The sequence below is a fragment of the Diabrotica virgifera genome, chromosome 6 (genome assembly GCF_917563875.1).
Source record: "Diabrotica virgifera virgifera chromosome 6, PGI_DIABVI_V3a".
NCBI classification, from domain to species: domain Eukaryota; kingdom Metazoa; phylum Arthropoda; class Insecta; order Coleoptera; family Chrysomelidae; genus Diabrotica; species Diabrotica virgifera.
In genome coordinates this window covers 178,615,202-178,641,553 of record NC_065448.1, presented here as the reverse complement: position 1 = coordinate 178,641,553, position 26,352 = coordinate 178,615,202, and the positions used below count along the sequence as shown (strand labels likewise).

At 32.2% G+C, this 26,352-nt stretch overlaps 1 protein-coding gene across 4 annotated transcripts in view; it reads left to right on the top strand.

The window, feature by feature from the left end:
* The window catches only part of LOC126887043 (uncharacterized), a 132,279-nt gene that overhangs the window by 39,828 nt on the left and 66,099 nt on the right, over positions 1 to 26,352 (top strand). For all 4 annotated transcript variants that reach the window (XR_007698935.1, XM_050654363.1, XM_050654362.1 and 1 more), the window contains exons 3-4: positions 5,821 to 6,055; positions 7,841 to 7,971. Coding sequence is in view for 3 of the 4 variants with exons in the window: in XM_050654363.1 (XP_050510320.1) it covers positions 5,821 to 6,055; positions 7,841 to 7,971 (366 nt within the window). In the remaining variant the exon portion in view is untranslated. The remainder of the gene's footprint in view (positions 1 to 5,820; positions 6,056 to 7,840; positions 7,972 to 26,352) is intronic.

Sequence of the window (26,352 nt, the reverse complement as noted above, 5' to 3'; positions counted from 1 at the left end):
GTCAACTCGATGAACTATTTCCTGAAAGATGGATAGGAAGAGATGGGCCAGTTCACTGGCCACCCAGATCACCAGAATTAAACGAAGGTGACTTCTTTTTTGGGGTTATATTAAAGACGTAGTGTATAGGGCACCTCCAACAATAGTTGACGATATGAAAATAAGGATTCAAAACGCCTTTCAAAGTGTCACACAACAAATGCTTACCAACATCAGTAGGTCTTTCGAAACTCGTCTCCAGGCTGGTGTAGACGTTATGGGAGGTCATTTTGAACACCTTTTATAACATAAGAAGTACGTTGAAAATTTTTTTATTTAATTTAGTTTTTTTAATAAATTTTAATAAATCAAAGTATTGTTATTAATAACTAAGTAATACATGCTGTTATCAACAAAAAAACTAAAATATCTCGAAAAATAATAACTTTAGGTATAGGGAATATTTAGAAGATATGTAAGTATAGTGATAGAACTTTTCGATAATAATATAAAATACAGGGTGTTCCATTTAAAATTATGAAGAAAATCTTGTATTTACATTTTGACTTACCCTGTATACAATTTGCGTAGTTATAAAAAATTTTACATTGTTGCAAAATTACTTTAATATTGACAGTCAAAAGCATTAAAAAAATAAGTTTATATTAGACCGTTAGAAACATACAGGGCGATCAAATCCGTATGATTTTTTAATAAAAGTGCTCGTAACTTTGAAACACTCAGTATAACCCTAGACAAATGTTATATTTCTAGAATCAGAAAAATGTAGAGAAACCAGATTTTGAATAACTTTGGTTTGGTACCGTGTTATGGAGGATCATGTATATTTCTCACTAATTTTAAAATGTGTACATTAAAGGTGTCTATAACTTTTATTAACAACTTTTTTTCATATACTGTATAATAACAGATATATTGGACTTTGTCACAGAAGTTGATCACCCTGTATATAAAATCGCTGCTTGAACACACTCATGGCGGGTCAAATTCCTTGTAGCGAATTCCATTTCCTCCAAATAACAAAAAAAGTACCGACTTAACTGAAACTTGAAATAATAGATCCACTAATTTTCACCACAAATCAGACACTTTTTGACAGTTAACAATTTGACATCCATTAAATTCTTAATTTCTCATAGCCTACTTAGGCTTGTTTATTAAACCAAGCAGAAAATGAGGATTTATTGCTGAAGAATATCGTTAGTTGTTAACATACCTAACTTTTTTATTATCCAACTTAAGCAAACGAATCAAAAAAGAAAATGTTGATAAAGCCTAAGGCTACAATCAAGTTATAATTTAAATATTTTATATATGCTATAATATTCCACAGCAGGTTTAGGAGATTCGAGACATCTAACGTGTATAATTTAGCGAGTGAGTCGATTAGTTTGCTTTCAAGAGTAGTTTCTCCCTCATTACATCAGAGAGGGTATATATGGCTATCTCTGAACGAACTGAAACAAACCAAGCCTCCTAGTACCGAGTCACGACAAAATAACTCGATATGGATGCCGTAGCGACATCTGCCTAAAACAATTCGAAGTTTAAATTTCGGAGCAAATAAAACCCCTAATAAGTTCAAGTTTCTGGTTACGCCTTCTACGCCAGTCAAGGGGAGCAAGAATAGGATATTAGGTACCTCCGAATTCTATCCTACTGCATGGATTTTAATGAAATTTTAAGCCTAACCTCTACGTATCTCCTAATTCAAAGTCTACCCTGTGTCGATGTGTTCTTTTATCTTGGGGGTGGTTCCCACCCAGAGGCGGCTTAAGCCCATGTAGCGCCCGTGTGCAGTCGATGCCCTGGCGCCCTTTGGTAGACGCGCAGTCAAAATGGAATAGTCGAATAGGTACATATCTAGCATGGGCACCCATATAAAAATTTTTAGGGTGGGGGCAGACGTGAAGATGTTGCACATTACATTTTGTATACATTGGATGACTAGTTTAAAGCACCCGAAAAGCCAGGGGGGCTACGGCCCGCCTGCCCATAGGTATGGGTGCCTATGCTACCTAGTACTAGTACATAGATCATTTTAGAGGGTATTAGGTACGCTTATAATGTAAACAAAAATCCAGATGCAAATAGTGCAATATTAAATGATGTCAGGAGCTAATAGGTATTCACGGCGTCAGAACAATCTACCCAAATCTGTTAAAAAATTTTAATTAAAAATGAACTTTTTTATCTATGAGGTAGGTAAGGTTGAAAATTGGTTGAGGAAATTTGACAGGTTTGAGTACACGAGTAAATAGTACTTTTAGGATGGAATTAGTTAGTTAATTGGTAGTTAGGTGAAAGTCGCAATAATTGTGGTAGTAATAAAAGAAAACTTCCTTTTAAAAAATTTTAATCAAAAGAAAAGCCGCTTTATTTTATATTTACAGGTTAACTTAAATATAATACTTAATCCATTCAGTCAAATCTTATTTCGCAAAATTACCCCTTGACACGTGTACAAATGCCTTTGAAAATGCCCGGCAAGTCCCAAGCAATTCGACCTTTACAGGTTCCACAACCGATTTCGGAATCATTGTCTGTATGTTTTCAAACGAATCAAAAGATTGCCGCCCGTCCGTTGGACGGGCGGCAATTTATAAATCGCGCTTAAGTGCGAATGTAATTTTTCATTAATGGTTTTAAAGCATATTTTATGGTGAAACAAAGTAAAGGACCCGCTCTTTGGTGCTCGGCGCCCCCAACATCCCGGCGCCCGTGTGCACCGCACACCCTGCACAATAGGTAAAGCCGCCTCTGTTCCCACCCCTTCTCAGGTGTGAAAAATTTTTTGGTTAAAATTATCACGGAATTCGCTAGAGATCCTAATTCTAAGCAAAAACTGTTCCATAATTTTTTTTAAAACTCAATACTTTTTGAGTTATTCGTGGTTGAAAATTGGCGATTTTCATTGAAACATAATACCTTTTCTAAAAGTTTTTTGCGAATACCTTAAAAACTATGCATCTAACTAAAAAAATTATATTCAACATTTTTGTAAGATGTAAAAAAACAAAGATACACTTTCCTCCATAACTCTTCTAGTTGTAACACAAAAAGAGATATGGTAGGTGAAAATAGTTTGTTTTTTGGTACATTCTCAAATTGGTGTATTCAACTGAAATAACAGAGAAAAGGTCGATTGTACGTGTATAATGATACCGATACCTTTTGTAGTGCTTGAAAAGACCTTTAAAATGAGCTATATTAAAGGTCCATTACATTAAAACTAAGCGAGATATGCTGCAAACAAAATTGATAACTAACGTGTTTTAAGAAAAAATGAGAAGTAATTTTAACCTCCATCCACCAAAATGCAAATGCATCGTTTTCCTTCTACAATACCTTTTACTACAGTGTTATTTCTATGTTCAGAAAGTTGGACGGGTTTAAAAAGAATGGTTTAAAAAAAGATCAAATTATAGAGAGCATTTTTAAATATTCTTAAAAATCTTCCTTTTTATCCATGTAACTTGAAAATGATAAGAGATACAGTAATGACAAATAAAATAAAAATTTTTATCTGAAAAAACCCTATATTTTTGCGTGGTATATTTTTTCGTATCTCTTATCATTTTAGAGTTACATGGAGAAAAAGGAAGATTTTTAAGAAAATTTAAAAATGCGCTCTATAATTTGATCTTATTTTTTTCAAAAACTATTCATTTTAACCAGTTCAACTCTCTGAACATATAAATAACATTATAATAAAAAGTATTGTAGAAGGAAAACGTTGTATTTAAATTCTGATGGATGAGGGGTTAAATATACTTCTCATTTATTCTTAAAATACATTAGTCATCAAATTTTTTGCAGAATATCTCGCTTAGTTTGAATGCAATCGACATTTAGTATTGCTCATTTTAAAGGTCTTTTCTAGCACTATAAAAGTTGTAAGTATCATTATACACCTAAAATTGACCGTTTCTCTGTTATTTCAAGTTGAATACACCGATTTGAGCATGCAACAAAAAAACAAACTATTTTTACCTACGACATCCCTCTTTATATTTTAACTAGAAGATTTGTGAAGGAACGAATCTCTTTGTTTTTTTATAACCTACAGAAATATTTTATATAGTTTTTTGTTAGATGCATAGTTTTTAAGGTATTCACAAAAATCCGTCCGAAAAGGTTTCATTCTTCAATGAAAATGGCCAATTTTCAACCACGACCAAGTAATAATTGGACTTCGTAAGTCCTAGGCTTTCACCCAAAGTAATCGAAAGTAGAACTGGAAGTCGATATTTGAACGCTTCGTGTAACTTTGTATCCATCGATATACGATTTTACTAATTTTGAGTCATTTTGACTAAACTTTGGGTTATCATTGTTTAAACAGAAATGACTTTGAAATACGAACTAAAGATTAAAGCTGAACTTTTCAATACGCTTCGATTGATGTGTTACATATAATATTTCTGCGACTATAACGGCACATCTGGTTATAAATTTTTAAGCGGAAATGATATAAAAACCAAAACCAAAATTTTTTCTTATCTTGCTAAGGCACGTCGAATAATATATCGCTTATACTATTTCGGTGACTTTAGAACAGTTCATATTGTTGCAACTCTAAAACCGGAAGTACGATGCCAAATTTCGCACTTTAAGTACCATCCTTGGATTATAAGCTTTCATTCGACACCTCAATTGTTACTCTACCTGGTAGAGTGACGGAGGAGTTATATTCGCAGTCGGACGGACAGACGGACAGACAGCCTAGGTCAAATTTCTCACATTTAGTACCATTCTTGCATTATAAGCTTTCATTTGACACCTCAATTGTTATTCTACCTGGTATAGTGACGGAGGAGTTATATTCGCAGTCGGACGGACAGACGGACAGACAGCCTAGGTCAAATTTCTCACATTTAGTACCATTCTTGCATTATATGCTTTCATTTGACACCTCATTTGTCATTCTACCTGGTATAATGACAAAGTAGTTATATTCGCGGTCGGACGAACCGACGCCGACGTACAGATAGCCTAGGTCAAATGTTTCACCTTTGGTACCATCCTTGGATTATAAGCTTTCATTTGACACCTCATTTGTCATTCTACCTGGTATAATGACGCAGGAGTTATATTCGCGGTCGGACGGACCGACGGACAGACAGTCTAGGTCAAATATCTCACCTTTAGTACCATCCTTGGATTATAAGCTTTCATTTGACACCTCATTTGTCATTCTACCTGGTATAATGACGCAGGAGTTACATTCGCGGTCGGACGGACAGACGGACAGACAGCCTAGGTCAAATATCTCACCTTTAGTACCATCCTTGGATTATAAGCTTTCATTTTACACCTCATTTGTCATTCTAACTGGTATATTGACGGAGGAGTTGTGATTACAGACAGACGGACAGACAGACGTGGATAATTCAAAGTTTTCACATTTTTTCAAAATTGGGTGAAAACAATAACTCAAAAAGTATTGAGTTTTCAAAAAATAATTATAGAACAGTTTTTACTTAAAATTAGGTTCTCTAGCATCTTCCGTGGCTATTTTAACCAAAACATTTTTCACTCCCGAGAAGGGTTGGGAACCACCCCCAAGATAAACGCGCACATCGGCATAGGGTATACTTTGTTTCATGAGCTATTCCTTACTTACTGTGAAAATATCGAGTAAATCGATGTAGTAGGATGGAATTCGGATCCAAATACCCTCATTGACTGCCCTATTCGTGGTTTCTATTACATGCAAACGAATGCTGAATAAAAGAAGACACAGGGAGGTCTATAATTTGCACCTCACTTCCTGCCTATTATGTAGAGATATACCTATTAATATTAATTTCATTTTAGCTAAAGTCCGTTTATATTCTACTAAAAGAATCCGAGGGCAATGTAGTTGAAAGCTATAGTTTTAATTTAAAATATAATACGGATCCAAATTTTTCTAATAAGAATGAGGGTGGTAAGACTCCCGAAGATGTTAAAGGTGCCACCACAACAATGTTTAATTCAATATCAGCATTGGAAAACATTCCAAAACTCAGTCCTGAAATTACATTGGATATTGAATTTATGTACAACGATGGTAAGTACCTACTACACAAAATAGTACAATCATTCAAGCTTAAAATGGATCCACACCTCTCAATTCTAATTGCCTTGATATATCTTCTTAAAAATTTGGAATTAAGTTCATTTTACCCTCCCCTTCAAACCCGACGTGGTCGCAAAGTATGCTTTTTAATTTTAAGGGGTGAAAACGACCCCTTACTCCAATAAATTGAAAACTAATTAATTAAAGCGGAAATGGACTATAATTATGTTCAAATATGTTGAATGTTGATTGTTTTAAATCATGACTTTAATATTATGATATTTTACAGCTCACAACCCTTAAAAACAACCCCGCATACAAAGATTATTTAAAAAAATATGTTCAAGAAAAATTAAATTTTTTTTATTTTGGATCGTAATAGGAGAATTTCTTTCCTTCAAGTACAAGAAATCTGACACTTAATTTTTTTAATAACGCAACCAACAAATACCACACCTAACAATGAAACTTAAAAAAAATTGAAAATTAATAAATGGAAGCAGTTATAGACATAAATATGTTTAAACATGTGAATTCCGAAAGAACGTTTATGTTTGTTTCATCGACTTCGAGAAGGCATTCGACCGAGTACAACACGATACGCTTTTCGATTGCCTGCAGGCAGCAGGACTTGACCACTACGATATAAGACTGCTGAAATACTTATATTACAACCAAGTAGCCTCAAGTAAAAACTACCGATAAAACGTGGAGTACGACAAGGTTGTGTTTTATCACCCACCCTTTTTAATCTGTACTCTGAAGAAATCTTTAGGGAGGCTTTGGATGACAGACAAGAAGGAGTAAGGCTAGGCGGAGAAGTAATCAACAATATTAGATACGCTGACGATACAGCCATTATTGCTGAAAATTTACAAGATCTTCAGACACTACTAAATCTAGTCAGTGAAGCAAGTTATCGGAGAGGCCTTACAATCAACATTTCAAAAACAAAGTGGATCGTAGTTGGAAAGATTAATATAGATCAAGGTCAGCTTTCTCTTGATGGAGAGGAGTTAGAACGGGTGACTCATTTCAAGTACCTTGGCAGCTGGTTAAATGTAAATTGTGACTCTGATGAAGAGATAATAACTAGGATCGAAATATCACGGAAGGCTTTTATGACCTGGAAACCAGTTTTATGTAACAGAAACCTGTCGATGAATATTCGAAAGAAGGTCCTGAAATGTTATTTGTGTGGTCTATCCTATTGTATGGTTGTGAGACATGGACGTTAAAAAACACAATGCTAAACAAAATAGCAGCATTCGGATTGTGGTGCTATCGACGAATCCTAAAGATATCGTGGGTTTCGCACATTTCCAATGAAGATGTTTTTCAAATGATGAATTCAGAACGTCTGCTCATAAGCATCATAAACAGGAGAAAAACAGAATACTTCGGCCATATAATTCGAGGACCTAAATACCATCTGCTTCGCCTTATAATACAAGGAAATGTGGAGGGAAAGAGATGGATTGGTCGAAGGAAACTTTCATGGCTCGTAATATTAGACAATGGTGTGGCTGCACAGTAGAATAATTATTTCGCGCAGCAACCGATAGAGAGAGGTTTCAGAAAATTGTAAACATGATGACGGCCAACGTCTGAATACAGACACGGCGCCTAAAGAAGAAGAAGATTTATCTTTGCCGACGTGAAATGGCCACGCTACGTTCCATGGGATTCCGTCTTGAGTGTGAAATAAAATTTAGTCGGTACTGCATATTATTATTACCTTCTATACTGATAATATGTGATTTTATTTGTTTTTAGATTGTCCCATGGATTACGAACCACCTGGTTTTGTATCTTCTGTGCAACCAATGTGTCTACAAATTAAGACTCCAACAAGACTAGGAAAAGTGAATACTGGTTTTCACAGCGTAATGGCAAGATCTTCCAAGGTAATATGTTACAAATATTTGCAATTCACAGTAGTAATCTTGTTTAGAATAAAATATAGAGTCCTAAATATTTAATTGAAAGTCAACTGAACGTTATTTAAAATTTGTATGTTATAATAATCGGCAAAATAACGCAAACGATGGAAAACATAACACGTTGTGAAATAAAAAGAGGTGAAACTAGTAGAGGTAAAATTATCCATAGGAACGTATAAATTGACATTACTTACTTTATTTCCACTTTTAGACATATCGGAGGAGTATGTATGTATGTATATAAGCTATGCACACTCCCGTGGAAGTCCCGTGGCTGTTTTTCACTTTAATGATCCGTTAAGACATGGGGGATCAGTCCACTTTTCTTCTAATCTGTCTCCTCAAAGCTTCAGGTGTGTCTTCGTTTCCGTCACTACTTTTCTCCACTCATTTCGGTTCTCAGTCTTTTTTTTCCAGTTTCAAATTCCCATAACTCTTAAGTCGTTTTCGACTTGCTGTTTCCATCTTGCTTTTGGTCTGCCTCGTGCTCTTGTCTCAGGGGGTATCCAGTTGGTAATAACTTTAATGGGATCATCTTCACTTTTTCTACTTATATGACCTTACCACCTTATTCTTCGTGCTTTTGCTTCTTCCACTATGTTTTCTCCTTCCATCCATTGTTCTATTTCGTGGTTCATCCAGGGTCTTCTTTCGTTTTCATTTATTGCTTTTGTTCCCAGAATGTTGCGCATTATTTTTCTTTCAAATACTTTCAGCTGTTCTTATTCTTTTAACGTTAGGGTGTTGGTTTCTATGGCATACATTACCATTGACCTTATGGTAGTCTTATATATTTGCATCTTTGTATTTCTGCTTAATTTTTTATCTTTTATTATTTTTTTTATTTCTGTTTCAGGTCTATTCTTTCATTATCTCTACTAATCATCGTTCCCAAGTATTTGAATGTATCTACTTCTTCAAATCTGTAATTATCTATTATCATTTGTGTTAGTCTTGTTTTCTTGAATCTGCTTGCGTTCATGTACTATGTTTTTTCCATATTAATGTCTAGTCCTCTTCTTTATGCCCCTTTTTCTATTTCAGAGAATGCCTTAATTAATGATCTTTTGTCCCGGGCTATTATAACGATATCATCTGCATAACCTACTATTTGCACTGCATCTTTATTAATTATTCCGCTATTTGTTGCTTTTTTTATTGTACAATGTAGAGCTGTAATGAATAACTCAGTTGACAGGGCATCCCCTTGTCTGACTCCGTTTTGGACCCTAATCTTCTCTGCTGTCTTTTGACCTAATACCCCAGGCTGTGGGTGAAAAAACGTGATATAATTCAGGAATTTTTGAAACCTATCAGGTGTTGTAAAGGACGATGCCAGGAATAACTTCTACTGAAATGTAACCAAAAATATTGTGCGCTTTTTTTTTTAATTGCGATTTTCATTTGTTAAATTTGCAATTTTTATTAATTTTTAATTTTGTAGCTTAGGATATTGATTTTAGAGAAAAACTTTTTAATAGAAAGTTGTAGTAAATTAAAAAACCTACAAATTGAGGTACGGTAAGTTTAATTTGGTTAATTGGTTATTGCAAAACAGCCTGCGAAAGGTCCAAAATGGCCGTTTTTTACAATTGCATTATTTATTGTACAAATATTTTTTTTTTATTTTTTAAAGCTTTAAATGAAGATCTTTCGATTCCAAACATAAAAAAAATTTTAAAGCCAGATTAACGAATTTGTTGCTTAGATATTATAAATTGTTTATCCCAGGAGGTCAAATGTCGAAGGCTATAACTTTTTGAAAAAAAAAATCGTAGAAAGTTAGTGAAACATCCAATCTCCTTTGAAATAATTATATTTTCATATTCTGATGTAAATAAATGCGTAAAACAATTGTAAACCTCTAATTTTTGGATTTGAAAATAAGGGGGCAAATTTCGTTATAAACATTTAGAGCTGAAGCGGCCCTGTACATCCTATGAGTTTTTAACTTACATATTATTGTTGCTGAAGATGAAACGAAGATTTATAAAAAAATAAAAAATTTCTACGACCAATTGAAGCCGAGATAATTTTTGGGTTTGAAAATAAGGGGGCAAATTTCGTTATAAACATTTAGAGCTGAGGCGGCCCTGTATATCCTATGAGTTTCTAACTTACAGATTATTGTTGCTAAAGACGAAACGAAGATTTATAAAAAAATTAAAATTTTCTACAACCAACTGAAGCCGAGATAATTGTCTTTTTTTTTCTTAAATCATAGTGCCTTTATTTATAATAATTAAGAATTTATTTTAGTCATTGACTAAAGAAAGACTTATGTTATCTTAAAATAAAAATTATTATAAAATAGAATCACATTTAATTATTAAAAATTATTTTTTAAATCGGTGCTTTTGCAAGCGGCCGAATTTTGCAAATCGCCCGGCTCGCTTCAAATCCGCGCGCTCGGAAAATTTTTACGTAACTTGTATTAAATTTTGACAGAAAACAATTTAATAATATTACCATTATGATATACAGTCTATTTACCACTGTATTTGTTTTTCTTGATAAACTTTTATATGTGAAATCCAAAAAGAATAGCCACTACAAGAAGAAAAAGTTTTATATTGTATATTATAGTAAGAAGTAACATTATTATTATTATATTTATATAACAATGAAAAAATTAAAATATAGTTATATATTTCATATACATGTATCATTTTTGTAATATTATTTCTTCAGAAATGAAATTTCACATATAAAAGTTTATCAAGAAAAACAAATACAGTGGTAAATAGACTGTATATTATAATGGTAATATTATTAAATTGTTTTCTCTCCAAATTTAATACAAGCTACGTAAAAATTTTCCGAGCGCGCGGATTTGAAGCGAGCCGGGCGATTTGCAAAATTCGGCCGCTCGCAAATGCACCGATTTTAAGAATAATTTTTAATAATTAAATGTAATTATATTTTATAATAATTTTTATTTTAAGATAATATAAGTCTTTCTTTAGTCAATGACTGTAAAATAATTTCTTAATTGTTATAAATAAAGGCACTACGACTTAAGAAAAAAAAAAACAATTATCTCGGCTTCAGTTGGTTGTAGAAAATTTTTATTTTTTTATAAATCTTCGATTTGTCTTTAGCAACAATAATCTCTAAGTTAGAAACTCATAGGATGTACAGGGCCGCTTCAGCTCTAAATGTTTATAACGAAATATGACCCCTTATTTCCAAACCCAAAAATTATCTCGGCTTCAGTTGGTCGTAGAAATTTTTTATTTTTTTATAAATCTTTGTTTTATCTTTAGCAACAATAATCTGTAAGTTAAAAACTTATAGGATGTACAGGGCCGCTTCAGCTCTAAATGTTTATAACGAAATTTGCCCCCTTATTTTCAAACCCAAAAATTAGAGGTTTAAAAATGTTTTACGCAATAATTTACATCAGAATATGAAAATATAACTCTTTAGAAGGAGACTAGATGTTTCACGAACTCTCTACGATTTTTTTTCAAAAAGTTATAGCCTTCGACATTTGACCTCTTGGGATAAACAATTTATAGTATCTAAGCAACAAATTCGTTAATCTGGCTTTACAATTTTTTTTATGTTTGGAATTGAAAGATCTTTATTTTAAAGCTTTAAAAAATAAAAAAAATATTTGTACAATAAATAATGCAATTGTAAAAAACGGTCATTTTGGACCTTTCGCAGGCTGTTTTGCAATAACCAATTAACCAAATTAAACTTACCGTGCCTCAAATTGTAGGTTTTTTAATTTACTACAACTTTCTATTAAAAAGTTTTTCTCTAAAATCAATATCCTAAGCTGCAAAATTAAAAATCAATAAAAATTGCAAATTTAACAAATGAAAATCGCAATTAAAAAAAAAGCGCACAATATTTTTGGTTACATTTTAGTAGAAGTTATCCCTGGCATCGTCCTTTACAACACCTGATAGGTTTCAAAAAGTCCTGAATTATATCCTGAAATCGACCTATTTTTCACCCACAGCCTGGGGTATAAATCTATTACTGCTTGTGCATCTTTCATTGTCACTTTTATTAACTGTATTAATTTGCCTGGTATTTTTATGCGTGTTAGATATCCTATTAGTTCTCCTCTTTTTAGTTTATCGAAGGCCTGTTTAAAATCCACAAAAAGCGTATGCAGTTCCATGTTGTGTTCATATGCTTTTTCCATGATTTGTCTTATTATGTGAATAGCGTCTATCGTCTATTTTTCTTTTCTGAATCCATATTGGTAATTTCCTATGATTTTTTCGGTATGCTCTGCTAGTCTGTTTTTATTATTCCCGTCATGACCTTATATGTCACATTTAGCAATGTGATTCCTCTATAGTTTTTGCATATTTTTTGGTCTCCATTTTTGGGTATCGTTATAATTATTCCCGTTTTCCAGTCGTCTGGCATTCTTTCCTCTTTCCAAATCGTTACAATTAATTCATGTATTTTTCTAGTTATAGCTTCTCCACCATATTTGATGAGTTCTCCGTTTATGTTGTCATAACCAGCTGCTTTTCTGTTCTTGATCTTGATACTTTCTGCTACTTCTTCGTATGTAGGTTCCTTGTATTCCTCCGCGTCCTGTCTTATCCTTATTATGTCCCCTTCCTGTGTCATCTCACCTGTTGCTTTATATAATTCCTCGAAATGTCTTATCCAAATGTCTTCTTCTATGGCTACCATCGGTTTTGGTTTTTTCCTAATTTTAAGTAATTATATAGTGGTTTAAAATTATTTATCATGTTTTCTCTTTCGATGTCCATCATTATTTCTTCTAATTTTCTTTTCTTTTTCATTTTACATGTTTGCTTTGCTATTGTCCTTGCTCTCCTATATGTTTCCATATCTTCTGCTGTTCCTGAGTTTATCCATTTCAATCTGGCATTATTCTTTTTTTCTATTTGTTCTCTACATTCCTGGTCAAACCACTAATTTCTTCTGATGTTTCTTATTGTGCCAATTTTGTATCCGCTGCCTTTTCTATGGCTTGTTTAATTCGTTTCCATTGTTCTTCTATTTCTTGTTCTTCGTGTTGTATTCCTCTTTTAATGTTGTTCTGAAGCTATTTTCTTGTGGCATTTTTATACATGTACATTTTAAAGTAGAAGACTTTAAAATGATATTGCCAATATTGATGAGTTGCGTTCCTGGGACGACTTTACTAAAAGATAGTTCATTCGATTACATGAAATCAATCCCAACTCAAGAATATCCGACACAAAAAATCATAGCATGTGATCTGTCTTTAGAAAGACAACCAAATGCAACGGTGGCACTGAAATTCTTGCGTTAGAGATTCCATAGTAAATCACGAGGGAAAACCAGGAAAAACCTCGTGATACTATCCCGACATCGTAAGTATTTGGGTTTATATTTAGTTTACTCTCAAAACTAATACCAAATTCTGACTTGATATTTTAAATTTTAAATAATACTAAAATACTAAATATGTACTAACTCGATATGTTACTGATTTACTAATTGTGGTATTTTCTTTCTATTGACTTCTATTTTTGTGGTATTTTCTATAGTCTTCTACTTTAAAATGTATAATATACGTCTGTATTGCCAATATAAATGAGTCAGATTAAATAAATTATTAGAAGAATTTTTGACTAAGCAACAACATTTTTGTTTATTTAGTATCTATTATTTTGTATTTTGACAACGACACCCGACTTGGGCGTCGAAACGTTAATAAAATCATTTTTAGGTAAAATTGTGGCTTATTTCCCATTTGAATATACTTGATTCCTCTTTTAAGTTCTTCTCTGTATCTATCTTTTATTTCATCTTCCTCCAGTTTTTGTATGTTCCATTTCTTTTTCGCTACTCTTGTTTCTTTTGGTTTTGCCTTAATTTTGCATTTTGTAATCACCAGGAAGTGGTCGGAGTCTATGTTCGCTCCTCTATATGATCGTACATCATTTATTGACTTCGCTTGTTTTTTCTTGATCAGACTGTGATCGATTTGGTTTCCAGTATTAGTTCCAGGTCTTAACCATGTTATTTTATGTACATCTTTATGCTGATATTTGGTGCTACTTATTTCTATTTCTAGTGCTGCTGCTATGCCACATAATCTATCCCCGTTGTCATTGGTTGTGTCATGTAATGTATGTGTGCCTGCCACTTCTTGATTATAACTTTCTCTTACAACTTGTGCATTAAAATCTTCTAGGATAATTAGTATATCCTGTTTTGGCACTTGATCCCCTGTCTCTTCCAATTTCTCGTAAAAGTCTGTTCTTATATATAATCTGTTTATAATCTGTTCTTATATATGATATTCTGTCATCGACTGCTTTAAATTCTAAGATTTCCTTTTTTAATTTTCCTCTGATGTAAAATGCTGTCCCTCCTGGCCCTTGTTTATCCTTTCCTGCATACCATATTGTATAATCACTTTTTTCTATTTGGCCTTGTCCTCCCCATCTGACTTCCTGTAATCCAGCAATATCTACTTTCTATCTTTGTAGCTCATTTGCCGTTTCCTGCATTTTTCCTGATTCTAGTAGTGTCCTCACGTTCCAAGATCCAATTTTTATTTTTCTTTTATTTATTGTCTTCCGTTTCTTATTGTCTAACTTTATCTTATCTTCTTGTGTGCTCGATTTCCTTTTTCTTGCGGTTGTTTCCGTATTTTCCAATTCAGTTATTTCAGTTATTAGTTTTTTGGATTTGGACTTGCGCTTGTATGCTCGTTTGGTTCCAATTTCTCTCCCTCATTGCTCCATCTCCACAGTTCTCCATTTATCCACAACTTTTTGTACCCCATCTTTATTCTGTTTCCTTGTTTCCTTTCCATGTTAGCTCTGTCACGTATAATTTTCTGTATTTTCCGTTCATTTTTGCTTAGGTCTTCGTCTATAAAGATATGTGTTCCTTTCAATTGCCTTTTTTCTCGCAATATTGCTCTTTTGTCCGTTATGTTAGCAATTGTGGCAATTGTCAGTTGTTTGTTCTCCCTTAGTGGAATATTTTGAACTTTTGTTATTTTAATATCTAGCTTGAGTTTTTCTTTAATTAGCTGTTCTATTTGTTTATCCGCATCAGGCTGTTCTATTTTTATTCCCCTTATGACAATATTATTTTTGGTTGTTTCTTTTTCCTTGCTTTCGAGTTTATTTTCCATTTCTTCCAGTCTGCCTTTCAAATTTTCGAGGTCTTTGCCTAGTTGTTGGTTTTCTTCCTTTATATTCTTAATTATTTCATGATTTTCTTTGTTTTCTTGTAGCAACTATTTAACCATTTTCATTATATCTGCGCACATTTCCTTAACCTCGTCCATTTTTCTAACCGCGTAATCTTATTTATCAACCTAAAGCGAGAAATATATATTTTTATTTTACTTAAAACTTAAAATATACCCAAAAATAGAAAAATATAACCTGTTTCCAATAATAACTATACTTTTTGCCTAAATAGTTTAGCTCTTGGCATCTGGCAGCGTTGCTGGACCTATAACAAGAAGTACTGTTGCAATGCGGAAGGCACCTACCCCCAATCAACTCGCCAGAGGGTATCGGAGGAGTATGACAACTGTCTAAAGGTGGCAAACTGTGTAATGTAATGTAAATTTATAGGTTCCTGTCGATAATTTTACATCTCTACTAGTTTCATTTTTTGTTATTTTACAATGTGTTATGTTTTCCATCTTTTGCGTTATTCTACCGATTATTAGCGCACTTAGCCCTGCATACAGTGACATGAACTTTCGACAATAGCTTCGTACCTACGAACTTTCATTAGACATCGCAAATCAGTCTGGTCGATTTTGTCTGCAAATATATGTTTGAGGAATCCTTTTTGTGGGACTGGATAATATTATGATATTTCCCAAGCATTAAATCACATTCATGGTAAATTGTTCGTATATAGGGATATTAAACCGTCCAATGTTATGGTATGGTAGGGGACCTATCTCGTAATTGGTACCATTAAAATCAAGATGGCAAAAAACAAAATCACACGAAACACCAAAAGGCCAACATACAATCTAGACAAAATTAAAAACGGCCCCAGGAAGACACATGTTTAGGGAGGAGCGTCAACTAAAAACAAGAGAACGTGAAGTAAATAGCTGGGAAGATTTAGCAGATGTTTTGACAGAAATAGCTGAAGACAAACTGGGTAAAAAAGAGAAAGATAGAAATGAATGGATATCAGATAAAACTTGAAATTTTATCGAGAACAGAAAACAACAAAAAAAATATATCTTTCAAGCAAGAACTGTAGAAGGAAGAGCGGCCCGACAACAAGAATACGAAACACTAAATAAAGTAGTTAAAAAAATATAAGAATAGACAAAAGAAAGTGGGCTGAAGAACTGGTAAAACAAGCAGAAACATCTGCACACCACAACAAAACTAGAGAGCTATACCAAATTACTAGACGACTAACAAAAAATGGACCCAACCGTTCGAACATTGTAAGATCCAAGACAGGCGAATTACTTACTACAACAGATGACCAAGTAGAGAGATGGAAGGAGCATTTTCAGGAGATGCTAGGCACGCCCAGGGACAACGCAGATGAAATTGTTGAAAACCCGCAGAATATAGACTTGCATGTATCTTGCGAGGCCCCTTCCAAAACGGAGATAATATAACAGCTATCAAATCTCGAGAAATAACAGGTCCCCGGGAATCAATAACATCGCTGCCGAAATACTTAACACTGATCCGCATCTAACTGCTGAAATTTTGCTCCCCATAATCCGAGAGGTGTGGGAAACAAACCGCATTCCAGCGGGCTGGAAGAAAGGTAACATTATTAAGCTTCCAAAAAAGGGCAACCTCACACTGTGCAAAAATTGGAGAGGAATAACCTTGCTTACCGCCATAAATAAAATTTTCACGACCATCATACTTAAAACATTAACAAACAAGGTTGAATTTCGAGCAAATCAAGCAGATTTTAGACCAGAATCCTCCTGCATAGACCACATTAATACTGTGAGGGTAATAATGGAACAATCGGTTGAATGGAACACACCTCTATACATGATTTTTGTTGATTTCGAACGTGCCTTTGACAGCTTATTATCTCATGCCGCTGTATGGAAAATCTTAGAGCTAAAAACATCCCGCATAAAATAATTTCCATTATAAGGTCAATGTACACAGACGGAATGCAGCGTGACACACAATGGGATCAATGGGATCAACAGTGACGAATTTGACGTACTCTTACTTACTGGAGTCAGGCAGGGATGCGTGCTTTCTCCGTTTCTTTTCAACATAACTATAGACTATGTTCTCTCCAAACTAGACTCCGACACAAGAGGGATACAATGGACGTTAACCACACGCCTAAGCGATCTAGAATATGCCGACCATATCTGCATATTAGGACAAAGGTTCCAAGATGTGGCTGATCAATTGGAAACACTTTCCACTGAAGCCAATAAAATGGGTTTGAAAATTAATATTAGTCAAACCAAGTCCATGAGAATAAATGCAAGGAACGAAACGTTATTTACTATCGACAACATGCAGCTTGAAAATGTGGAAAACTTTACGTATCTTGAAAGTGTCATAAGAGAAAACGGAGGCACAGAAGACGATATTCGTATGAGGATACAAAAAGGTCAGCAAGCATTCAGCATGCTCAACCCTGTTTGGAGATCTGGCGAGTATTATACAAGGACAAAGATCCGAATATTCCAGTCAAAGGTCATGTCTGTTCTACTCTACGGATGTGAAACCTGGAAAGTGACGAAAACCCTTACAGACTTACTTTGTTAACAAATGTCTACAAAGAATTGTTCGTATTTTCTGGCCAAACACCATCAGGAACGAAGATCTACTCCACCTGACCCAACAAAAGCGGGTAGAAAATGAAATAAACTCCAGAAAGTGGGGTTGGATAGGTCACACACTCCGAAATGATAGTTCCAGTATTGCAAAAACTGCCCTAGAGTGGAATCCCCAAGAAAAAAGAAAAAGAGGTCGCCCAGCACAAACTTGGAGAAGATCCATTATGGACGAGATAAGAGGTCAAGGAAAGTCCTGGAATGAGGTCCTTAGCTTAAAATAGAACCCGATGGCGCGTTTTCACTGACGCTCTATGCTCCACTTAGGAGTTCAAGAACATTATATAAATCACATTCATGGTAAATCGTTCGTATTGAGACCGTGCAAGTTCGGCAAAGTGACACCTGGTTTCTACGCTCGGCAACATTATTCGCACTTTTAATTATATTGGCCAATTATATTAGTCCTGGTTACTGGATAATTGTCAAGGCCATAGTCCAAAAAATAATAAGAAGAAAAAATAAGATTCAGGTTATGTGATTAAAACGTAAACAATTGCATGTAGTAAATAAAATTAGTTATTAAAATGCAGTACTGCAAGCAAAATACAATTAATTAAATTTTCATTTATATAATAATTGCATATCATATCAATATTGTGGAGCAATATATAATTTTTCTTTTTCATTGACAGTAGATATGAAATATGCGTCAATTTGACAATTTCAATTGACAATGAATTATTTAAGAAAGTTACAATATTTCTCCGCTATTCTCTCACGATCGTTTCTCGTATCCCCTCCAAGTACTTGCACACCGCGAATATACGCTGTGAGCTCGTACGTAGAGGGGATATTTACAAATTCGCGAGCGCCAGTAGTGACAAGTCTGTAAACGTTTACCGGAAATTTGACATAAATATCAAAGTGATTAATTTAAAATTAAAATTAAAAACAATAATTATAAAAAATATTAGTTGGTCAAAGCTGTGCCCACATATCAATGATGTTCGTATAATGTTCTAAGCATAACCAACATTCGTCGGAGTATATTCTTTTTAGTATATGCGTAGTACAAGCATAGCATGTACCTTAAAAAACATTCTAAATTTCATGTTCTTTGCATATACTTTAAAGTATATTTTCGTACCGAATATACTGAGTACATTCGTGTACGTAGTAACTCGGAATATTCGTAAAAGTTTATTCTTAGTATATACCTTTATCGAATATTCTTAGCACATACTTATAAGTATATTCTTAACACATACTTATAAGTAGATACTATTCTTAGAATATACCTTTATCGAATATTCTTAGCACATACTTATAAGTACATTCTTAACACATACCTATAAGTAGATACTTTTAAAATATCTTAAAAATAATATGTATGTATAGGAAGTATGAATAATATAGATTATAGCCTTATAGATTATCAACTTCGTTATATTTTAGAATAATTAATAAAATGTATGTATGTAGGTAGGTTTCGAATTCGAATGGACGGATTTCATTTCAAAATTGTTGTATGGTAAAAAAGTTTAAACATTAACTGTATTAACGTTTATTATTAAAAATTCGTTTTCATAATTGAAATAACTTTACCATTTCGAGTTTATTTACATCGTTGGAATTTGAATTTAGGTAAATACATTCAATTCAATACGGGCCATTCCAGAACCAAAGCATGCCAAACCACCCCCTTATCTATGGCCAAAACCCACGGCTTTGGTGTTGCCAACCGTCGAGTAAGCTTTTTCCGTCAACCTTAAAAATTCCCACTTTTATAAAAAAATTCCCTCCTGTTTACAAAATCTGAAAAGATATGTTTAATTATTTTCAAATATTTTGATTTTTTTTAATATTCCCACATAACAATTTCATGTTCTTAGTAGATTCATAGAACATACTTTTCAGAAAAAGTATATACTTAGAATATGCGTAATTACCATTGCGAATGTGCAGAGCATATACTGAGTATATACTACATTACAGTACTTAAACGTTCTATGTATATACTTAGAATGTACTACCGCACTTCTTTTCAGTATATACCAAGAACATACTTTTTAGAAGATTCTAAGTAGGTGCTATAAACCTTCTATTTATATACTTAGAATGTACTATTGCACATATTTTTAGTATATGGGAAGAATATTCCAAGGAAATGCTATATACCTTCTAGTTACATACTTAGAATGTACTAGGGCACATATTTTTAGTATATGGGAAGAATATTCCAAGGAAGTGCTATATACCTTCTATGTATATACTTAAAATGTACTATCGCACATATTTTTAGTATATGGGAAGAATATTCCAAGGATGTGCTATATTTCTCAGAAGTATGTTTTCAACATCACCCAATCTCATCCTAGGTTCTACTAATATATTATATTTACATATTCTAATTGCATATGAGAATGTATTATTACATTCTACAATATTACGTAAAAAGTAAGTATAAAATATATAAACTTCAGTTAGTTATATATAGGTACCTATGTATAATAAATATTATATGGGTAAGTAGCCTATATATAAAATATAAGTAATATATTTAGTTATTATGTGCACATCAAAATAAAAATGCTGCTTATATAATTATATAATAGCCAAATATATAATATAATATGTATGTAAATTACTAAAATTTATAGGTATCTATATACATTATACATACTTTTACTTACTAGGTATTTAGGAAATATTGAAGTACCAATATGAATTTATTATTTTCAAGCTGCTTTTTATGTTCTTAAAATGTTTTAGTCCTTGTAGCTACAAATACAGTCGCTTCGTCCTCACAGCGTAGACATAAATGCCCGCCTTAACTGTACTGGAAACTATTTTCATATTTTGCCTTTTTGTTACCTACCCCCTTCCCTTGTGCAGGTATAAAATATGCAATGCAAGGGTCAGAATGACAATGAATGGCCGTTTCCGGATTCCCGAAAATTATAGGTAAAAATATTTTTATGGTATAAACTCAAATCAAAATGGTGTATTCATTTCAATTGAAAACGAAACGAGAATTTCTCATTTTTCTTCAATAGAATTAAGTTTTAAACTTTTTTACCATACAATTAAAACGGTTTAAAAAATGATGAATTAGATAGTTCAGTAGTACCTACCAAAATACCTAAATTTTATTAATTATTCTTAACGCGAAGTTGATAATCTATAGGCTAACATTATTCTTCTTCCTATAGGTACATACATACAGTATATTCTTTTTAAGATATTTTAAAAGTATATACAAGTATGTGTTAAGCATATACTTTTCCATATACTTACGCATATACTAAGAATATTCGATTAAGGTATATTCTAAGAATAAACTTTTACGAACATTCCGAGATACTACGTATACGAATGTGCTCAGTATATTCGGTGCAAGAATATTCTTCGAAGCACATGCAAAGAACATGAAATTTAGAATGTTTTTTATGGTACATGCTATGCTTGTACTACGCATATACTAAAAAGGATATACTTCGACGAATGTTGGTAGGATATGCTTAGAACATGATGCGAACATCATTGTTATGTGGGTTATACAATTTGGATTAGAACAAAAATTCCCTTTTGAGTTAACTTTTCCCTTTATCATCTTTTATGTTGAAAATTCCCGCAAAAAGGGAAATTTCTCTCCGTTTGGCAACACTAAACCACCGGTGCACCGATTATGTTGTTATTCCACAATACATATCCCCCCCCCATCCCCGTAACCCCGTCTTGTCTTATTCTGACCATTTCTTACCTGAACAACGGTAAAATATTAAATCGAAAATAGACATTATTGTATCTATGCAGTGTTAAGGATGAAGACTAATGATAAAGTACTGGGACTAAAGAACATACATAATCTCCTTTATTTTGTTTGCGGTGCTTCAAAATAGGTATAATCTATTTTGGTAACTCAATATTATTTAATAAATACATATAAGTAAGTACATATAAGTATATAAATTGTAGTTATTCATACATAGTTTAGTTTAGCTAAATATTATAATATAATAGTTTATATAGATAACTAAAATTTATAAATATGTACATACTTACTTTTTAAGTAATATTGCAGAATGAAGGTACTAACTACATTCTCATTTGCCATTAAAATATGTAAATATAATAGGTATTTGGTAGAACCAGTAGAACCTAAGATGAGATTAGGTGATGCTGAAAACATACTTCTGAGCAATACAGGGTGGTTCATCTTATTCGCCTCGGTCTCTGTACGGAAAACCACTTGATATTTTAAAAAAATTTCTTCACAGAAATATACAGGGCATTTAATACTACAACCTAAAAATAATGTGAATTATACAGGGTGTTCCAAAAAAGAGTGGTATATCAAAGTTATATTTTTTCTTATGGAATGCCCTATATCTGATGACATTATTGAATTGACCTTAAAAAATAAGCTATACTTTCATAAGGGTTCCCTATACCTAAATAAAGGGTGTTTTGATTTATTTCGATTTTTACAAAAATGTAAGGTTTTAGAAAAAAATAAATATCTACGAATCTAAGAAGCAGTAACAAATTATTTTTTGGATCTAAATAATAGACTATTTAGTATACTTCAACAGATGCTTATTGCAACAAAATTTCGTACAGGGTGGTCAAAATATGAGATTGTGCTATTAACAAATTCAAGGTGTAATAACTTACTTATTTTAAATGGAACACCCTGTATCTTACTAGTCTATCGCGTAGAAAATTTGCTTAGCTTTCAATTTGTATTAGGGTTTCCTATACCTATCTTTTTACAGGGTGGTCAAAATATTAGATTGTTCTATTAACAAATTCAAGCTGTAATAACTTACTTACTTTAAATGGAACACCCTGTATCTTACTAGTCTATCGAGTAGAAAATTTACTTAGCTTTCAATTCTTATTAGGGTTTCCTATACCTATCTAGCTTCATTTTTTAAATATTTAAAGATTTCCTAATTTGTAAGCTTTAAAAATTAGAATTAAGTACCTATGTCGTGGTTATGTACAACACATCACCAACACCGGCAATATACTTAAATATCTTAGTCAAGATAGTTTCATTAATAAAATTCACATTTTTATCATTTAATCACACAGAGTGTTCTTATTTTAAATGACATACTCGATATTCTATTCTTTATAATGGAAGATATTTAAAATCTCTTCAATTCCATGTTAACATTCTCAATACACATGTTATTCTGTAAATATAAATTCCCATGTTATTCTGTAAATACCCATTTTTACATATTTTTGTACAATAGGCTCGTTTTCGTCAAAGTAGCCATTGCATTTAATTGTTTGTAATTGCGATTTAAAGATTCAAACAAAAAGTGGCGTTCTTAAATTTACTTAATAACCGTTGGGTTAAGATATGGAAAATACTTATACGGAATGAAATATAATTTAAATATCTTCCAGAATACGGCATCTAATATAGGGTATGCAGTTTAAAATAAACATATTATTCAATTTCACATGTAGGCCAAAATCAACTAAAATAATACAACACTCTGTGTGATTACATGATAACAATGAAAATTTTATTATTAATGATAGTATCTTGTCTAAGTATATTGCCGGTGTTGGTGATGTGTTGTACATAACCACGACATAGGTACTTAATTCTAATTTTTAAAGCTTACAAATTAGGAAATCTTTAAATATTTAAAAAATGAAGGGAGATAGGTATAGGAAACCCTAATAAGAATTGAAAGCTAAGTAAATTTTCTACTCGATAGACTAGTAAGCTACAGGGTGTTCCATTTAAAATAAGTAAGTTATTACAGCTTGAATTTGTTAATAGAACAATCTAATATTTTGACCACCCTGTAAAAAGATAGGTATAGAAACCCTAATACAAATTGAAAGCTAAGCAAATTTTCTACGCGATAGACTAGTAAGATACAGGGTGTTCCATTTAAAATAAGTAAGTTATTACAGCTTGAATTTGTTAATAGAACAATCTCATATTTTGACCACCCTGTAAGAAATTTTGTTGCAATAAGCATTTGTTTAAGTATGCTAAATAGTCTATTATTAAGATCCAAGAAAGAATTTGTTACTGCTTCTTAGATTCGTAGATATTTATTTTTTTCTAAAACCTTACATTTTTATAAAAATCGAAATAAATCAAAACACCCTGTATTTAGGTATAGGGAACCCTTATGAAAGTATAGCTTATTTTTCAAGGTCAATTCAATAATGTCATCAGATATAGGGCATTCCATAAGAAAAAATATAACTTTGATATACCACTCTTTTTTGGAACACCCTGTATAATTCACATTATTTTTAGGTTGTAGTATTAAAGGCCCTGTATATTTCTGTGAAGAAATTTTTTTAAAATATCAAGTGGTTTTCCGTACAGAGACCGAGGCGAATAAGATGAACCACCCTGTATAGCACTTGATAGCACTTTCTTAGAATATCCTTAAAAATATATTCTTCTAATACAAAGATGTGCAGTAGTACGTTCTAAGTATATAAATAGAAGGTCTATAGCACTTCCTTGGAATATTCTAAAAAGTACGTTCTTAGTATAAAAACTAAAAAGATGTGCGGTAGTACGTTCTAAGTATATAAATAGAAGGTTTATAGCACGTCCTTGGAATGTTCTAAAAAGTATATTCTTCGTATATACTGAAAAGAAGTGCGGTAGTACATTCTAAGTATATACATAGAACGTTTAAGTACTGTAATGTAGTATATACTCAGTATGTGCTTTGCACATTCGCAATGGTAATTACGCATATTCTAAGTATATACTTTTTCTGAAAAGTATGTTCTATGAATCTACTAAGAACATGAAATTGTTATGTGGGTGGTACTTATATATTTTTACCTTAAATATACTTACGTTTTAAATACTGAATTAAGTTTTTTTACTGTTCTATTTATTTTACTGTACTGTAATATGTAATTATAAATTAATTTGTTAAGCTTAGCGCCATCTACACGATAATTGTGCAAGTATCCGAAGTAAGAAATTCATATTTTATCAATAGAACGTCAAAATGATTAGCAAAATCTTAAAAAAATCGATTACAATTTAATTACTTTTTTGCGTTGTAAAATATTAAGCGATAACAATTAAATAATAAATTTAAAAATTACCGTTGATAGTTGAATTAGTAATCCGCTAGGAGCGCCACCAGCGAAGCTCAGAGCGTATATATTAAACCTTCCGATTTTGTCACTTTGTTTGATCTAGGGCCGGTTGTTCGAACGCTAAACAACAATGATCATTATCAAATATTTAATTACTGTAACCAAAACTGTCAATGTCAACTTTGTTTGGGTTGCTGAAAACATAATTAATTACAATTATGAGATTTATTATTAATTATGTTAATAATTATTGTTATATTAATTGATTATAGACTCCACAGACTTTTTAACAACCCAAACAAAGTTGACATTGACAGTAATTAATTATTTGATAATGATCATTGTTGATTAGCGTTCGAACAACCGGCCCTTAATGTATTAAATATAATATAGAATGTATTCATTATTTACATTCTCGTTATTACCTTTATTATTATTATTAATATCCTATATTTATGTTTAATTATTTAATTTTTATTATTATTGTTATATTTAAAAAATAAAACTACCGGTTTGTGACGAATAAAAGAAGATTACCTATTTTATTTTAGTCTATTTTATTCATAATATTTTTATGTTTATTCATTATCATTATTACCTTAGGTAGCGATAAGAAGTATTCGATTTAAAAATTACAGGCTATGTTAAATATGATGTAATTGTGGAAGATATAGACTGGTTACTTATTTAATTTTAATTTGATTGATTTTTTAATCATTTATAAGATTTAAAATAATAAAAGATAAAAATTAGGGATTTAAAAAATAAAAAAGTTCTCACTGGTAGGGATTCGAACTCATTCGCGGTCAATGTAAAAAAATAAATAGACGCGAAGATAGCTACAGTTTTTAGTGACATCAATCTAATAGAGAGATATCGCAAAGGCAAACGTCAAGACGTAAATAAGGGATAACCGTGTATTCTGTATTCCAACAAGATTCCAACACAGGCATCAAGAGAGTTATCGCAAATGTTCTGGGGGCGGGGCTTAACGTTATTTTGACAACCGACTTTTGGGATTAAAATGTAACCTAGAAATTAATGTTGAGGAATACTGTAATTGTTTTTTATTGAAAAATGAATTTGTATATTGAGCAGGTTGACATGTATTTTAATTTTAATGGTTTGACAAACAATAAATATAAATAATCAGTATTAAAATAATATAAAATATCTGAATAACTAATATCCTAACCACAAAAAGTAATCTATTGTAAACAAAATAAGAACGCAACGTGTTTCTCAACACAAGAAACAAGATGATTCACAGTATTTAGTTTATAAAATTTTGTATTCTATAAATTATTTTTATGTTTCATCCCAAATGTCAAATTAGCGTTAACGTTATTACCGTCCCTTATTTCAACCTAAATATCAGGACACGTTATCCGGTATTAGCGTAACATTCACTCTGCGCTTGCGTACATGTCAAAATAGCGTATTCCGCTATTAGCGTGCGATAAAAAGGCATTTGCGATATCTCTCTA